Raw genomic sequence first — 15801 nt, forward strand, 5'->3', positions numbered from 1 at the left:
AGGCTCCAATCTTAATGCCAAAATCTGGTTAATTGAGCATGTGGTTGGGACTATATGAATTTAGCGACTGCTTCCCTTTGATTAACATTTATCTGTCAATAATTATAGACTGTATTTGTGAATTATGAATAAAAATATGGGACTGTTTCAGATACAAAGAATAAGTACTTATTCAAGTGAAGCATTCCCAGTTGAATAAACACTTATTCTTTGCAATCTGAAAGAGTGCCAGATTTTTGTTCAGAATTTAGTAAGGAGCGGTATCTTATCTAGGCACCTATCTTTACACAGAGTGATGTGCATCTCTGTTGAACATATTTGTGAATTTTAGCCCATTACTGAATACTAGCCCTGCCATAAGGTGAAAATGATAATGATCTACAGGGGAACCAAGTGTATCAATAGTTTGTCTTTTTAGTAGGTAAAGTCCGTTACTTGCAGGAAACAGTATTTCTTACCAAGTGGTACATGTTTCGGTAGGTGGCACTTCTTCACCAATCTCATAGTGAGTATTGTTAATATAACAGCCACATTCCTCCTCAGTTACACATATTCTATTCGACTCATCAAATATGGGCCGATCCTCTGGGCAAGTAGGGTAGCAACCTAAAAAAAATACCAATTATATATTGTATTCATATACAAACAACACCTACAACAAACTAAATCAATCACATAGAGGATGAGTAGTTATTAAAGGATAAAAACCTACAGAAAATAAATAGTCTGCTATAAAAAAATATATATTATAGTTCAATTCATGTAGAGCATACAAAAAATGACATAAAACGCAAAAATTATAAAGGGGAAGATCATACAGAGGAAAATAATGGAAAAACGTATCGCATGTGGGTATAAAATACATGGTCAAAAATATTCGATATTAACTGAGTATTATCATTGATATCAATATCAAAAGAGTACTTGAGTAGAGTTAGAGGGAACCCAGAACTCCGAAGTACGTTTTGCCTTTAGCTTTCTCAATGAGTCAAAAACGTTGAAGCATATATCAGAGTTCTAGGTTCTTTTTCACTCTGGTCAACTGTTCTTTTAATAAATGTTATGTCTGCATCTGACAGTTACAATTATTTATCTGCATTTTATCCCACTATGGTATACTATATATATAAAATGATAACGAATATATATATATATGTAGATCTAACTCTCAGATTCAGACATAACATGTATCAAAAGAGTAGTTGACCAGAGTGAAAAAGAACCTAGAATGCCGATATACGCTTCGTCATTTTCGACTCCTTGAGAAAGCTAATGGCGAAACGTACTTCAGAGTTCTGGGTTTCCCTTCACTCTACTCAACTAATCTTTTTATACTGATATCAATGATAATACTCAGTTAATATTGAGCTTTTTTGACCATGTATTTGATACCCATATACATGATATGTTTTTCCATTATTTTCCGCTGTATGATCCTCCCCATTATTAATATCGCTTTTTATGTCATTTTTTTGTATGGTCTAAATAAATTGAATTATTTTATAATTTTTTCTGAATGGCTATTTTTTCGGGTTCAGACACAAGTAAATTGATTTGCAACAATCTGCTGTAAGTAAATTTATATCCTCACTACTAGTATGGATGGAGAGAGAGCTTATTACAGTGCAAAGATTACTTTTAAAGGGGTATTCCATTTTTTTTTAAATAAAACCTATTTTCATAGCTTTAAAGTCCTCTGCTTAAAGTCATTGAACAGAAATCTTTATGTATGATGTTTGATACATGGCAGTGAAAGTAGAGTTATCAAAGTTTTCTGCTCCAACGATCAAGCACCTGGGTGTCCTTCATATTATTACCAGGACAAAATGGAATTTGCTAGAATTGGTATATCTCTTTAATACTTTAAACATAACTATAAAGAACATAGACCTGCGACCTAAATATTATTGGTGAAGCTTACATTTAATATAGCACAATGCTTACCTTCCAGATAAGTAATGGTGACATTGGTGTAGACATTGTTAATGGAGCGGCAGGTTTGTATGCTGTGATTGCCACATGGGTGATAATGCCACTCACATTCATCCGTAGGGTTGTAGTAGTCACAAAATATAGCTGAAATAAATGTGGAAAAAAATTTCCAGTCAATTTTTGGGTTATGTGTATTGACAAATTTTGTAGCTGTTTAAATGGACAACACATCTGTGCATTGGTTCCAAACTTACCAATATTAACAATGCAAAATTTGGGACATTGAAGCTCCTCATAACATTCTGGTATTGCACCTGCCCAAATCAGGAATTCCTCCAAAACACCCACTTCCCCCCTCCAAATTTTTTTATTTGCTTTTTAATGTTTTTAATGTCTCCTTGATTAGTTAATAAAGTAATTTTCATTTTTCACATGCAAGTGTACTGGCGCCATTCATACACCGTCGCCTCCTTCTTCATTTAGTCTTTTTGGCTGTACAACACAGATCTCGTATATATTGGCAATGAGAGTCCTTCCATTCTCTAGTTCCTTTTATTTTTACCAACTTTTTATGGCGGCCCAGTTCACAAAACAATCCATAAATTATATTGTTTATATCGGTGATCCAACACATTCATACAGAAAGTGCTCTCACATAGAATCCTAAAATACAACCCAAGGACCAATATGATGCCGGACTAACAAAATTTCTGGGGAGAATATCTCATAGATGCTGTATTATGGCTTCATTCAACATTTGGACAAGAGTCCTTTATCTCTATCAACTGACATACTAAGTTACTAACATTCCTCCTAAACCCTCCGGCTACTGAAAAAGTGTGGGCCCAAACTAATGGTAGATAATGATTTACTCACGGCATATGTCTGGTGTCCTCCAGTAGACGCAGGCTTCGGCTTTGGTACACTCCTGAGCATATGCAGCGACTGCAGTACAGAAGCATTCACAGTCTCCACCAGTGTCACATGAGCAGGCGTCAAGTACACAGGCCTCGTAAAAGGGTATTGGATCAACCTAAATGAAAGTTGATGTTGATGCAGTCAGTTAGAATTTTTCAAAAACATTTTCAAAATAACTCACAAATATTTTCACTTTGAGGGATTCAAAAGAAGGATCTGAGGTATATCATCAGGGACAACCACAGCGGCAAGAACGCACAAGCCGCTGGTGCAATTGTGCAGTCATGCAGGGTCCCAATCGGTAAAGTTGGACACTTCTGGCTCCAAAGCATGTGGGATTGTGCATTATATGATGACCTATTGGACCGTAAAGGGCCAATATATTGTTCTTGCACAGGGGTCTTCTTCTGTCATCTGTCTCCTTCTGTCTGTTTCTACTTTTGCACAGCGCCAATGTCTTCCCAGGATCAGTCACAGACTCTTTAGTCTTCATGTTCCTGCCTCTCGAGAAGATACTTAGCTTACTGTTTTAGTACTAGTCTGTATTGGAGATTGTCTTCTTGGATAATTCTGGCCAGGACAGAAGAGCCATGTTCTCTAAGAGCGAGTCTCTTCTACTGACCCTCCAACACTTAAGAAGCATCCTCTGCCTCATCACGAAATTTGTGATGCATTACAAGTGACGACAGCCTAATACTTTTGAGAAGCAATGCTCTAGAGTCACTGCATTACTACAGAAGAAAATCTTGGTACTGTACATACATGACACACAATGGTCTCATCTCCTTACCTTGCTATGGCAGACTTTGAAAACTTGGCTTTTGATAAGTCCACACTGCTTTTCTGCCCAGGAGTGGCGATGTGGATTTTTACTACAGGGATCGACTACGTCTGAAGCATCAGGACAGGATGAATCAACTTTCCAGCTGTTTCCAAATTCCAACACATCAGTGACTTGCAACATATGGCTGGTTTTAAAGTCATTTTGTGCATTGTCATCAAAGTTTCCACATAAACCACAAAGTTTTCCCTAGAACAAAAAGAAAAAAAGGCAAAAAAAATAAGTTTGGTTACCATAAATGTATATGTTCATAGAGATGTATGAGGTAGGTTCGGACATGTTTCTACTTTATTTAATGTGCAAAAAATTGATGTGTAAATTCCAGAGGATTAGAGATACTCAGGAGAAACATTAGGTGAGAAACATATGAGTGTGGAGTAGAAAAGGAGGTCTTTAGGGGCCCAGAGATTACATGTTGGAAGATATTTGTGGCGCCCCCAGGAGTATGGCTGCCACAGTGGCTTTGCCTTCCTCCAGGGAGGGTAATGCCAGGCTTAGAGGCAATGACGGGTCTCTCTCGAAGTTTATCTATGCATGCAACACAGTTCCACTCCAGGCCAGCAGGGGGAGCTCTTAACCGGAACTCAGGGGAGGAGTGCCCTCTGGGGGCCAAGAGGAAGGAGTGGTTAGTTAGTCTGCGGAGGGTGAAGTGTGCAGACGTGAGGAAGGAGCGCTGAGATAGAGCTGAGAGGAAAAGCTTGTCTCCCGCAAGAGCACATGAACTGGAGCCTGGTCTCCACGGCTGTATGGACACTGATGGTCCTACAGCAGACACCAGAGGAGTAAAAGGCTGTAAATGCAATGCTCCCATCTAAGACTTGAGGGCACAACAGCAACACTGATAGTGAGCCGGGACTTAGGAGTGAGGAGTCCCTGGAACAGGCTACAGCTGTCTGCCGTACAAGTAGAGTTCTTGGGAACATCTGACAGGAGGAACTTCAGTGTAACTCGGTACTGGAGATCCCTCAAATAAGCGCTAGGAAGGAGACTGCACAGCCCATCTGCTGAGAGAGAATCCCTGAGTTGCTTCCAGGCTAGCCTGCTCCGGTACCATCTGTAATCAGGACCCTGGACTGCAGTTATTAAGTAAAGGTACAGAAATTGCACCCCGCTGTGTCTTGTCTGCTTCCTACCTTTCCGGCACCGCTACATCCCTGTGCCAACCACATCTACACTGCCCTGGGACTACAGCTTCACCTGTGGGGAGCTTTTACAGCTTTGCTGCATCATACCATCAGTCCCAGTTGATCTGCATGCAGCGTCGGCTTAACACCTCCCTGCCGAACACCACAGGTGGGGTCACGAACTATTCATCTAACTACATTCCACCATTCACATCTTCCTATCGTTTGGGCGCCCAGGGCCACGGTCTGGGTAACCGCTGCTGTGACACATCCCACTGATACCGGCCCGGTACCGAGTACCCAACAGCCCTGGGAGGGCGACCCATATTGATAGATTTATTCGTAGATATGGGTATAAGACAGATTATGGGCGGCTTTGTAGGTTCATGTTAGTAGTTTTAGCTGGATATCTTGGGGAAATGGGAGGCAATGAAGGGATTTGCAGAGGGGAAAATCAATGAGTAGATGGGAGAAAGGTGTAAGGAATATTATCTCCCTACCTTGTATGCTGGAGACACCTTGATGAAAATAGTGGTTTTTCTGTCCCAAATTAAAAGAATTCCATTGCTTGCTTCGATGACCAGATAAATGCCCACTTCGCGGGTTAGGTATTTCACAGACTTAGCGCCTTCACCAACTGTTTCCTCTATGTGCTTGTCTGCTAACTTCAGTACGGTGCTCTGCAAGGTAACAAAATATCAGCAGAGTGATACACTGTTACTTCAGATTGTACATAGTTTATTGCATTTTAGAATTTTAGATTGTTCAAGATTAGAAACACATGCCAGCTTTGTTAGAGACCAACAACTGAGGTTGGTGGAAGTGTCATCTGGTCTGGTCTTCTACAGTGGGTTCCATTGTTACAAATCTAATAAAGAGGGGAAAAGGACAAGAACTCTAGTGCCACCCATTGGGGTATCAATCCTAAAAGTCAATAGCAACTCTTGCCATATTACTTAGGGTAAAAAAACGCAAACAAGATACATTATTTGAAGACAAGTGTTTCTAGGTGTTTGCCCTTTGTCAGTGCAAAGTAGGATATCCGATATGGCTAGGCGAGAGGCTTCTGAATTAGGGTCTGAGAAGCAGTGTATGGCCTCTAAGTCTCCTTACGCCAGCTTGACGCTCTTCACAAGATAAAACATTACCCCCTTAGAACCTTTTGAGCCATTAAAGAACTGGTCAGGTTCAATACACTAAAATTCCCATCCCATTGGTTCCATAAGCTTGGCACAGACTATCTTTTATGATATGTGTTCCCATAACCTGGACCCACCACCTAAAGTTTTAATGGTGTAATTATATATAAAATGACGTATAAGAGCTATAGACAATACTAAATTCAAGTTCCCATTTGTATAGTAATATAACCTAGATTGGATCAATTAGCCTAAAGACATTCATCTTTCACTTGTAAGACTGTAATTTTGGGGTCTTTATGGATTTCTCATAAGTAGGGGCAGAGTTGAAACTTCTATATTATTGTCCCTATTTATACTATTTTTGCTGTTGTATTTCACAATATAATAATTGACCTTCAGCTGAAAACCCAGTAGGACAACCAAGTCAGAAAACAAGGCAAAAACCATAGGGAAGAGTAGTTTTTATTTGGAGACTTTAGTTTATATGTGATGAGACAACATTGTTACTTTTTTTTGGCATATTTTCATCATTGGCTCGATATAATGTAATAATGTGTTTGTATTATTTTGACATTAAAAATTAGTGATGGTAAATGTTTAACATAAATGTTAAATACTGTATATATGCCAGCTTAATATTCTAAGAATATATGCAAAATAAGAAAAAACAAAGTACAATGTCTGTAGAAATAAAAAATACAATAAACGAATAAATAATATAGAGATTGCTTAATAATAATTGAATGTCTAAAAAAAAACAACAATCCAAATCATCAGGTAACAACGTACATACCCCAAGGAAGACTTTTATAGACTTTGAACAGGTAACACCGGTTGTGCCACATGGGATATTCTCGCTGATTATGCTAAAGTTTCCCACAGAATTGTGAGAGCCACAATAATCCTGCAATTGCATAAGTGACATTATTCAGGTTTGTAACAATGTGACGGAAAGCACTTTGCATGAGTCAATTCTAAACAAATATTTATACCATGATAGACCCAATCTTAAATACTTATTGTGTAGACTAGTCAGCATTTTACATGACCCTTGGGACAGATCCATATTCCATTTTATAACCTAGTAAGAGAGAATTCTGAATTTTGGTGCTTAAAAAACTATCCTTTATGCTTTGCATCATATTTATCATATGTTTTTTTACACACCTTCTGCACTTTACTTGCCAAGAGGGAATGGCCACGTGGGAAATAGTATGGCTTAATGCAAAAGTTGGCTTGAGAGACAAAGTTGGTCACCGAAATATGTGCCAAAAATTTTTGGAGCAAATTTTTGATACAAAATGTGTCAACTAATGGTGGTGTAAATTTAGACTATCTAGTATAAGTCTAGGGTCACACTACCGTATTTTCTCTCATTTGAGGAAATCAGTCCGATTATGCTAATCGCATTCTCAAACTTTGATCATAGTGTGATCCTATTCTCTCGTATGAAGAGAAGATGGAGAAAAAAAATGTCTCCATCTTCTCTGTTCTGTCAGCCTGTGGAAATTTTTAACTTCGATGGCAGAGTGTGATCCGAATATCAGATCAAACTTGAGCCTGCTGTGATTTTTATCCCCGGATTGAATCTGTCCAAGACAGAAATCGGACATGTGCTTGGCCCCATAGAATAACACGATGACGAGTGCTATCCATCAAAATGACGGATAGCACCCATCCGATTATTACGGTCGTCCGCACGAGCCCTAGAGATGAGTATAATTTACCATTCAGCATGCACCACTTTTATAAATTTTATGTAGTCTCAGTTTACACAGCGTAAAAATTGGCCACTTTTAGTTAGTCTGCCACAATGTGTTCTGCTAGAAAATTACATTTTTAATTTTTCTTTTTAATTTGAGTGGTTAACCCATTAATCACAAATTAATCTTTTCATGCCTTCACCACGCAGTTCATTTTTCACTTGATCATTTTAGTTTATTGCACTTAGTTCTGAGCTATTGTTAGATATGAATGGTTTCTACAGCCATAATATGTACATATTTTGAAAGAAACTAATATAGGCTTTCATTTCCAGAAGAATATTTACTTAAAAAGTTAAGAAGGAAAAAATAATAATCTTTCACCTCCTCTAAAGCCATACTAAATACAACCCCACCTTCAGCTCGCAGGGTTCTCCATTGTAGGGTAATGTGTAGGAATTCAGAATATGACAAATGCCTTATATTCTATTAGCGAGTGACAAACCTGAGAATGTTACAGTATAATAACATAGTGCATAATAATAGCTGAACAAATACTAGAGCGACAGGAGCAAACACTAGAGAGTTGTTAATTATAGTTACATTACAATTTTATTTCTTACCTGGGCCGCCACAAATTCACAATTTCCATCAAAGTCGTAAAATTTTTCATCAAACGTGATGTAATGACCGTTTCCATAGATTGTGCATGTTCCATAACATATAGCATTGGTGCACGTCCATCTTCCTCTATTACACGAGCTATAAAAGTGAAAACATCTGGTTAGAATATCTCATTTTCCTACTAGCATTATTAATATCCCATGAAGAATCTTCTTCATTCATTTTTCTACATACGCAGGAACAGTCATGAATTTGGTTTTTCCAATTCTTGGCAATCAACCAATGAAGGGAATTCCAGATAGACCCTGCAGGTGAATGTCTGTTTATGCAATGCAAGAGAGAGGCAGTCAATCTCTTATGCACTTTTTTGTTTTTGACTTATGGGGGTACTGCAATAAAGGGGACACTTTGTATCAAAAAAATTGTGCCAACATTTTGGCACAAATTTTAGTGCACAACTTTGTAACGTAAGCCAACTTTTGCGTGAAACCACACCCTTTCCCAATAGGTCACTCCCCCTTGTCAAGTAAAGTGCAGAATATATCTAAAGGATAAGGCACATAGGATTTTTGGGGGCAGCAAATAACATCAAAATTAGTCCCAGTGGAACAATCTCAACTGATTGATGTCTTTAACTTCCCTACATGGTAGGTAAAGGACCCTGTTGCAAATTTTGCCTAAAAATAGATGTTCTGCCACTCGTGTGGGGTTTTCAAATATTTTTAGACCTGCAAGAGAATGTGACTTTCTAGCTGTTATGGGTGAGTGTTGTGTACATAAGGGGGATGCAAGGGGTTGCGGCAAAAAAACAATGAAATGATCATGCACCTCACTCTGATCACTATTGCCTTTTTTTGCAGTTGCAGCAAGAATAACCTAAGAAAGACCTGCAGACTCTAAAAGGCAAATTTATTATTAAGAAATAGTAGAAAATAGTTTGCACAAATCATCCCATGTTTTTTGTAGGTAGTTATAGGAACATGATCAATGGGAATCCATGTAAGCCCAAGTGTTGCCAGTTAAAACTTCAAGCAAAAATGCAACCTTTCATTACTGACTTGCCATGATGTAATCATTGGAAGGTCTATCCAGCTCTACTTCATCTAACCTCTTCCAGATCTCGTGTATTTCTCCCTTTCTGTTCTAGTCCTCACCACCACATTTTCATTTCTGATTGTTTTTATAACATTGAAAATCATGTAAAGAATGTACAGATGGGTCGTGTCTACCATTAAAGAAGCATGTCCATGAAAGTTTTTATCCAATATATATTGCAGTCATCATATTATATAGCACTGTGTACTTACAACTGCTCATTTTACCTTACCCAACTAGTACTTCTTTTTTTCCATTAGGTCAATGACCTCTTGTGATTGGAAACAGACTACCTGCATCTTTCTAAGGGCCCCATCACACATAGCGACTCACCAGCGATCCCGACAACGATATCACCTTGTCAGGATTGCTGGTGAGTCGCTATGTGATCGCTGGTGAGCTGTCAAACAGGCATCTTCACCAGCAATCAGAACCAGCGACATGCGGGTAACAAGCGACGCACATCGCTTAGTTACCCGCAGTGTATCTTAGCTACCAGCGCGCTGATGCAGGGAACTGGTAACCAAGCTACACATCGGGTTTCTAAGGGGCGCACAGCACTTAGAAGCCCGATGTGTACCTTGGTTACCAGCTCCCTGCATCAGCGCGCTAGTAACTAAGGTACACATCGGGGTTCTAGGCGCAGCGCGCCCCCTTAGAAACCCGATGGGTACCTTAGTTACCAGCTCATGCTCGCTGGTCGCTGGTCTCCCGCCTGTCACACGCATGCTGACCAGCAGGAGACCAGCGACCCCAAAAATATCCAGACATTTCAACAGCGATCAGTGATACCCGGCAGGGGGGCCGGTTGCCGATAGCTGTCACACACAGCGATCTCGCTGGTGAGATCGCTGTTGCGTCACAAAACTTGTGACTCAGCAGCGATCTCGCTAGCGAGATCGCTGTGTGTGACGGGCGCTTGAGTACCATGTCTCTTTTCCCAGCATGAGTCATCAAATAAAACTACAAGTCTTCATCACAGTATAGCAGCTCCACCACCTCTTCAACTCCTGACCCAGCTGCTCTGCTCCACCCCTCAAGAATTTTACGGTGATGTAGAATAGTAGTTCTAATGATGACTTATGCAGGGAAAAGACACTTCCTGTTTCTACATGGAGCTTAGAAGGATTCAGCTAGTCTGTTTTAATCATGTGATGTCATAGAAAAGAGAAGAATAATCTGGGTAGAAAGGCAAAATGAGCAATTGTAAGTACACAGTGCTGTATAATATGATGTTTCAATATATTAAGAGGATGGAAATGCTTCTTTAAGCGCAGATTTATAGTCAAACTCTGAGCCCTTTTGAAGTCACTGAAAAAATGCCACAAATTAAGAACAGCTGGAAAAAAAAATGAGACATAGAAAACCAAAGGCGGAATCGTCCCCATAAAGCCTGGCTCTTTAGAGGAGCTGACTCCTTGGGCTCGTCTATATTGAGCAACCAAAGACTACTTAAAGTTTTATCTTTAGCTTTTCATGATATAACTTTGTCTAATAATCTGTCATTTTACCAGGTATTGCAGTCCACTCTAATCTGTGATCCATGGGGATAAATGTCTTCATTATGGATACAAGGACACATTTCCTCAGGGACACAACCTCCAGCTCCATCATCTAGAAGTCCATTGGGGCAGACACATCCAGAGATGCACTCTGTCTGGAACTGTATTACAGGAAAAACTAATGATTCAATTCCGGATTTACAATTCAATTCAACATAATATTTATTTTTATTACTAATAATTACATAATACAAACAATAATAAGAACTCATAAGAAATAAACAATCATAGTAGTAAAAAATAATGCTAAGGCTAAGACACCACTAATAATAATTATACTAATAAAAATAGTGAGAGAGACTCAACTTACGTAATCAACCCCCATAGTCTTGCAGCTCCTGTGTATGGAGACACCTGTGTGATTGTTGCAGCTGAAGTAGACTTTGCTCTCAGGACAAGCTGTGAGGAGACATTGGATGAGTATGTAGTACAGGTGAAATATATATACATATATATTTACTAAAAATGGTTGCATGACAGTAAAACAGGTCATCATTCTTCCACAAACAGTGGCACCTTTGTCAATGATGAGATGTCCTTGGCTTTGCAGCCCAAGTGCATGGGAATAGTCTGCAATACCAGTTGCAGCTCATTGACAAGAGTGGTGCCAACCTCCTGGGTATAGGATGGACCTGTATTACCTGGTATATTAGTGATCATGTTCACTGGTGAATAATTAACATTTCATTTTTATCAGATAAATATTAAATAGAATTCACAGTGAGAAGTCAAGAGTGTAATATCGGCCTTAACGACCAGGTCATAAACTGGGAAACAGATTATTTCAGCAATCATATCCCTATCCCTTTCCTGAACAGCTAGCCCTTATATATAAACGGACAACCTTCCAGAGACATCAGCCGAGCACTGGAACCTGTCCGTCTCATGACTCTTCACTGTAGTCATAATTTACTTTGTAAAAAAAAAAAGGGTGGCCTTATGGACTATCCGCATGGCTCCTTGACATGTTGACCATGTGAGAGGCACATGCCTGATTCATCAAGGTGTTTACTCCAGAAATCTGGAATAACTAAGCTTAAAAAGTCGCAATATTTTTGCTCAACTAAGTTGTTGCTCCACCCATCCATCGATTTAATGAAAAGTTATGCCAAAAAACAACCACCAGCCCTTGCACTTGGCATTTGTAAGAGTGCTTAATTCAATATGTAGCATGCTCTTCTTGCTGAGTTTAGGGCATCTTATTCCACTACACTCATTCGTTAAGACTGATGTGAATAGCGCAAGTCTTAATGAATTGATCATTTGGTTTTTTTAAATAAATTGAGAGGTTTTGGGCCAATTCATTGTATATGTCAGTCTTAATGAGGGGTGTGCAGGAGTACGATGCATCTGACTCCTTAAGATTTGTATGGTACTTAATGAATTAGGCGCATCTTAACAAATGTCATGCGTCTCCACCAAAGATGTACTCTAGTCAGACTGGAGAACATTTCTGCCAAAATTTACACTACCGAAGAGGCACACATTTTCATGAATTAGATAGGTGGCCTTAGCCATGCCCCATCTCCTCCCATTTTGGCGCAGTTGGCCGGGATTGGCATAGCAATGTCAAAAGTCACAATATTTTTGCGTAACTTCTCATCTCTCAAAAGCTTGACTACTTTTTATAGTGTTTTACTCCAGAATTCTGGTGAAAACAACTTAATGAATCGGGCCCTCCAGAGAATCCAGTCTGTCTGTGCATTGCAAAAATTCAACCTATTGACTGTAGCGTGCACCATGTAATGTTTTGCTTCCCCTATGGGAATGCAATAGAAAAACTGAATATTGTCAGCTGGATTTCTTGGATTTGCTTGTAACTGCATTGTAATCAGATTATTTAAGGCTAACTGGGATTGATAAAAATGATTGCAGTTGTGGAAGCTAATGGAAAATCAGGATCTCACAATAATTAAATGACTAGGAAAGATTATTCTAGGAAATAAAGAAAATTGTAACATATTCTCACTTTCATCGACATGGGTGGTGCAGTGAAGTTTCCCATTATGGCAGGAGCTGTTTTAGAAAATAAGAGAGAAGATAATTAATCCTTACCAACGCTGCAGTTCTATGACTTACTGCGCTGAACAGTTTAGGCTCTTTGGAAACACGTACCAACGCTCATCGTGCTTGTAGATGACGTCTAACGGATCCACATATGTGCCTTGGTAATAGCAGGAACACTGGGATATATCTACACATTGATCCTTCTCATTCAAATATTCTCCCTCTGGACACCCACATCCATCAATTGGCGTGAACACACTGGCACAAGACTTCTCTCCCTCTGCCAAGGATTGGCATGTTGGTTGGCATGTGGTCAAGTTGTACAGATAAACTTGAGAAGACACACATGATTTAATGTCCATGTCTGTAGGGAATCAAAGGGGGAAAAAAACTTTTTATGTCTTTGTATTTCAAATACAAACGTGGTAGAATAAGGTGTTATATGAGCACGCTCATGTGCTAACCTAGGGTCTTCAGCGTGCTCAAAAACTATGTTCCAGTCCCCATGGCTGTGTATCTCGTGGCTGTTTGACAGCCTCAACACATGTGCGGATTTCCTGTTTGTTAGGCAATCCCTGCACGTGTTGTGTCTGTCAAACAGCAGCGAGACATGCAGCCGCGGGGAGTCGAACATAGTATTTGAGCACGCTTATGTCACTTGCTTAGCACTCGAGCATGCTCGGGTAACATCATATCCAAGTACATTCACTCAGCACTAATTTTAAACAATAAATTGTATTTGCCTTGTAATTTTAAAAGTCGATAATATATAAAAAAAATTCTTCTCAAGATGTTATCTCAATCTCTCTCTTCCTGCCATCAATGTACTTCATTATGCAATACGGTTTCAACACATTTTAAAAAGAAACAATTGAAAATAATGTACTTTTTCATTTACTGTAGAACTAGGCATACTGGAATTATTTGTAAAAAAAAATATCTAAAAATAGTATCTTGTTAAATGCTACCATAGAGAGGGTGATGAGCAAAGCCTCTAGTTCAGCATGATGTAATTCCAGTTCCTCATGGGTGTTATCTTTTATAAGGCTCCACCCCCGCATAGATCCAAACAGAGGAGAAAAAAAGGACAAAAATTGGGTGGCCAAAAAGCAAGTAAGATGGCTAAAATCAGGTGGGGTTCTCCTCCTTAGATTATTTTATTATGGGTCCCTCTCTTCTTAATATGCACATATGAATAATGATGAAGGTTTAGGTTAAAGCCAATTTATTATAAAATTGGCCAATTAGGATGTTCTTACCACAGATTCCGTTCTTCCATCCCCACAGAATGATCCCTTTAGCAGCACAGGCTCTGACATAGGTGGAGAGAGCAGCACACATACAGTGCTCGCTGTCCTTACAGTTACACGAGTCATAGCGACACCTCTGGGGAATGAAAAATGAGATGAAATTAGTGTGTGGAGTAAAACAGATGAGGATGAGATTGGACACAAAAAATTACAACCAACCTTTGCATATTCAGTAGGGTCTATTGTGGAATGGCACTTGGCAAAGGGAGACTCATCATTTTCCAACTTGGAACACCAAAAGTCAGCATAGTTTTCTGAAATATAAAAATAGAAGATTAAAGTATTTGAATAGCGGGAAAATAGCAAGAAAATAACCTAATGTCTAAAATCTTTATATTATAAAATGGAGGTAAGAATCTGTTTCAAACACTGTAGATCTGGAGGTAGATCAGACTTTTTAACCATACAGTTTTGTTTTTTTTTACCTATTTGTAGTGTTGCCTTTAATACTCTGCTTGTATCCCTATCTTTATTAAAGTAAAGGCTTTCCGTAGTAAAACTTTGATCTTAGATAAAATCTTTAGCATCCTAATGAAAAAAAGCAAAATGTATTCGTACTATTCTCAATGCTGAGGCTGCAAGGATCGTCCAACCAGTCAGATGCGTCATGACAACTGGCATCGGCCTTCCAAGTGTTGGCGAAGGCTGATGCTGTGGCTTCCACTAGACCTCCAGATGTTTTAAAGTCATCTCCTTCCTTGGAATTAAAGTCTCCACAAAGACCTAGACAAGACAGTGAATCATTAAGATCATTTGAAACAATGTGCTTAAAAAGCAGTACAAATATTAAGAGCCATATTTCAATTTTATACCAGGCCTACAAATCAAGCCAGACATGTCACTCGAAGAAAAGATCACAAAGCTACAATTGGCCTACTTTGGACACATGATACGAAGACAGCAATCACCGGAGAAGGACATCATGGTTGGTAGAATAGAAGGAACGAGCTTCTCGATGGCTTGATACTATCAAGACAATGGTGGCGAAGACTGGTGGACCTATCTAGGGTTGCACAAGATCGATCTTCTTACAGATCGTTAATACATTAAGCTGCCATGGCTCGAGACTAGCCAAAGGCCATTCAAAAAAATGTCACCACTTTTAATTTCATACCAGGTCTATGTTTGAGATCTGAAGAAAGATCTGAATAACTGAAGCTAATCAGATTCTGAAGGAACTTTGCTAGTAATTTTTTCTGCAAGCTTGTTAACTAATTGCCACCTGAGACCTTCATGCTGTGACTGTAATGTTGTATTCACATGACCATACATTGGGCTTCTGTATGGATTCGTCTTTAGTAAAGTCAATGGTCAACATTTAGAAACTTTACATTGGTGATATGTGGTGATATGTGGTGACATGTGAAAAACGTCATATATTATTTCATAGGAGAGGTTAGCACAGGTATCACTGTAGTTTATTGTAGAAATTTCCTAGGGTCAGATATGAATCTGGATTATATTAGTTTTAGCTTTATACTACAAAGGAATACAACTTGTGACACTCATTTCCATGGGATTGCAATTGCTACAAAATTGATCA

General features: G+C 39.0%; 1 protein-coding gene across 3 annotated transcripts in view; it reads right to left on the reverse strand.

Moving 5' to 3' along the window:
* The window catches only part of MUC2 (mucin 2, oligomeric mucus/gel-forming), a 97934-nt gene that overhangs the window by 64024 nt on the left and 18109 nt on the right, over positions 1-15801 (reverse strand). For all 3 annotated transcript variants that reach the window (XM_073554348.1, XM_073554347.1, XM_073554346.1), the window contains exons 13-26: positions 14817-14981; positions 14418-14512; positions 14208-14334; positions 13057-13312; positions 12911-12957; positions 11252-11340; positions 10891-11042; positions 8284-8422; positions 6751-6861; positions 5316-5495; positions 3641-3880; positions 2809-2965; positions 1945-2076; positions 459-606 (exon numbers count right to left, since the gene is read on the reverse strand). In XM_073554348.1, coding sequence (XP_073410449.1) covers positions 459-606; positions 1945-2076; positions 2809-2965; positions 3641-3880; positions 5316-5495; positions 6751-6861; positions 8284-8422; positions 10891-11042; positions 11252-11340; positions 12911-12957; positions 13057-13312; positions 14208-14334; positions 14418-14512; positions 14817-14981 — 2038 coding nt within the window. The remainder of the gene's footprint in view (positions 1-458; positions 607-1944; positions 2077-2808; positions 2966-3640; positions 3881-5315; positions 5496-6750; positions 6862-8283; positions 8423-10890; positions 11043-11251; positions 11341-12910; positions 12958-13056; positions 13313-14207; positions 14335-14417; positions 14513-14816; positions 14982-15801) is intronic.

The sequence above is a fragment of the Dendrobates tinctorius genome, unplaced genomic scaffold (assembly GCF_039654945.1).
Source record: "Dendrobates tinctorius isolate UK_male_01 unplaced genomic scaffold, ASM3965494v1 ptg000211l, whole genome shotgun sequence".
NCBI lineage: Eukaryota > Metazoa > Chordata > Amphibia > Anura > Dendrobatidae > Dendrobates > Dendrobates tinctorius.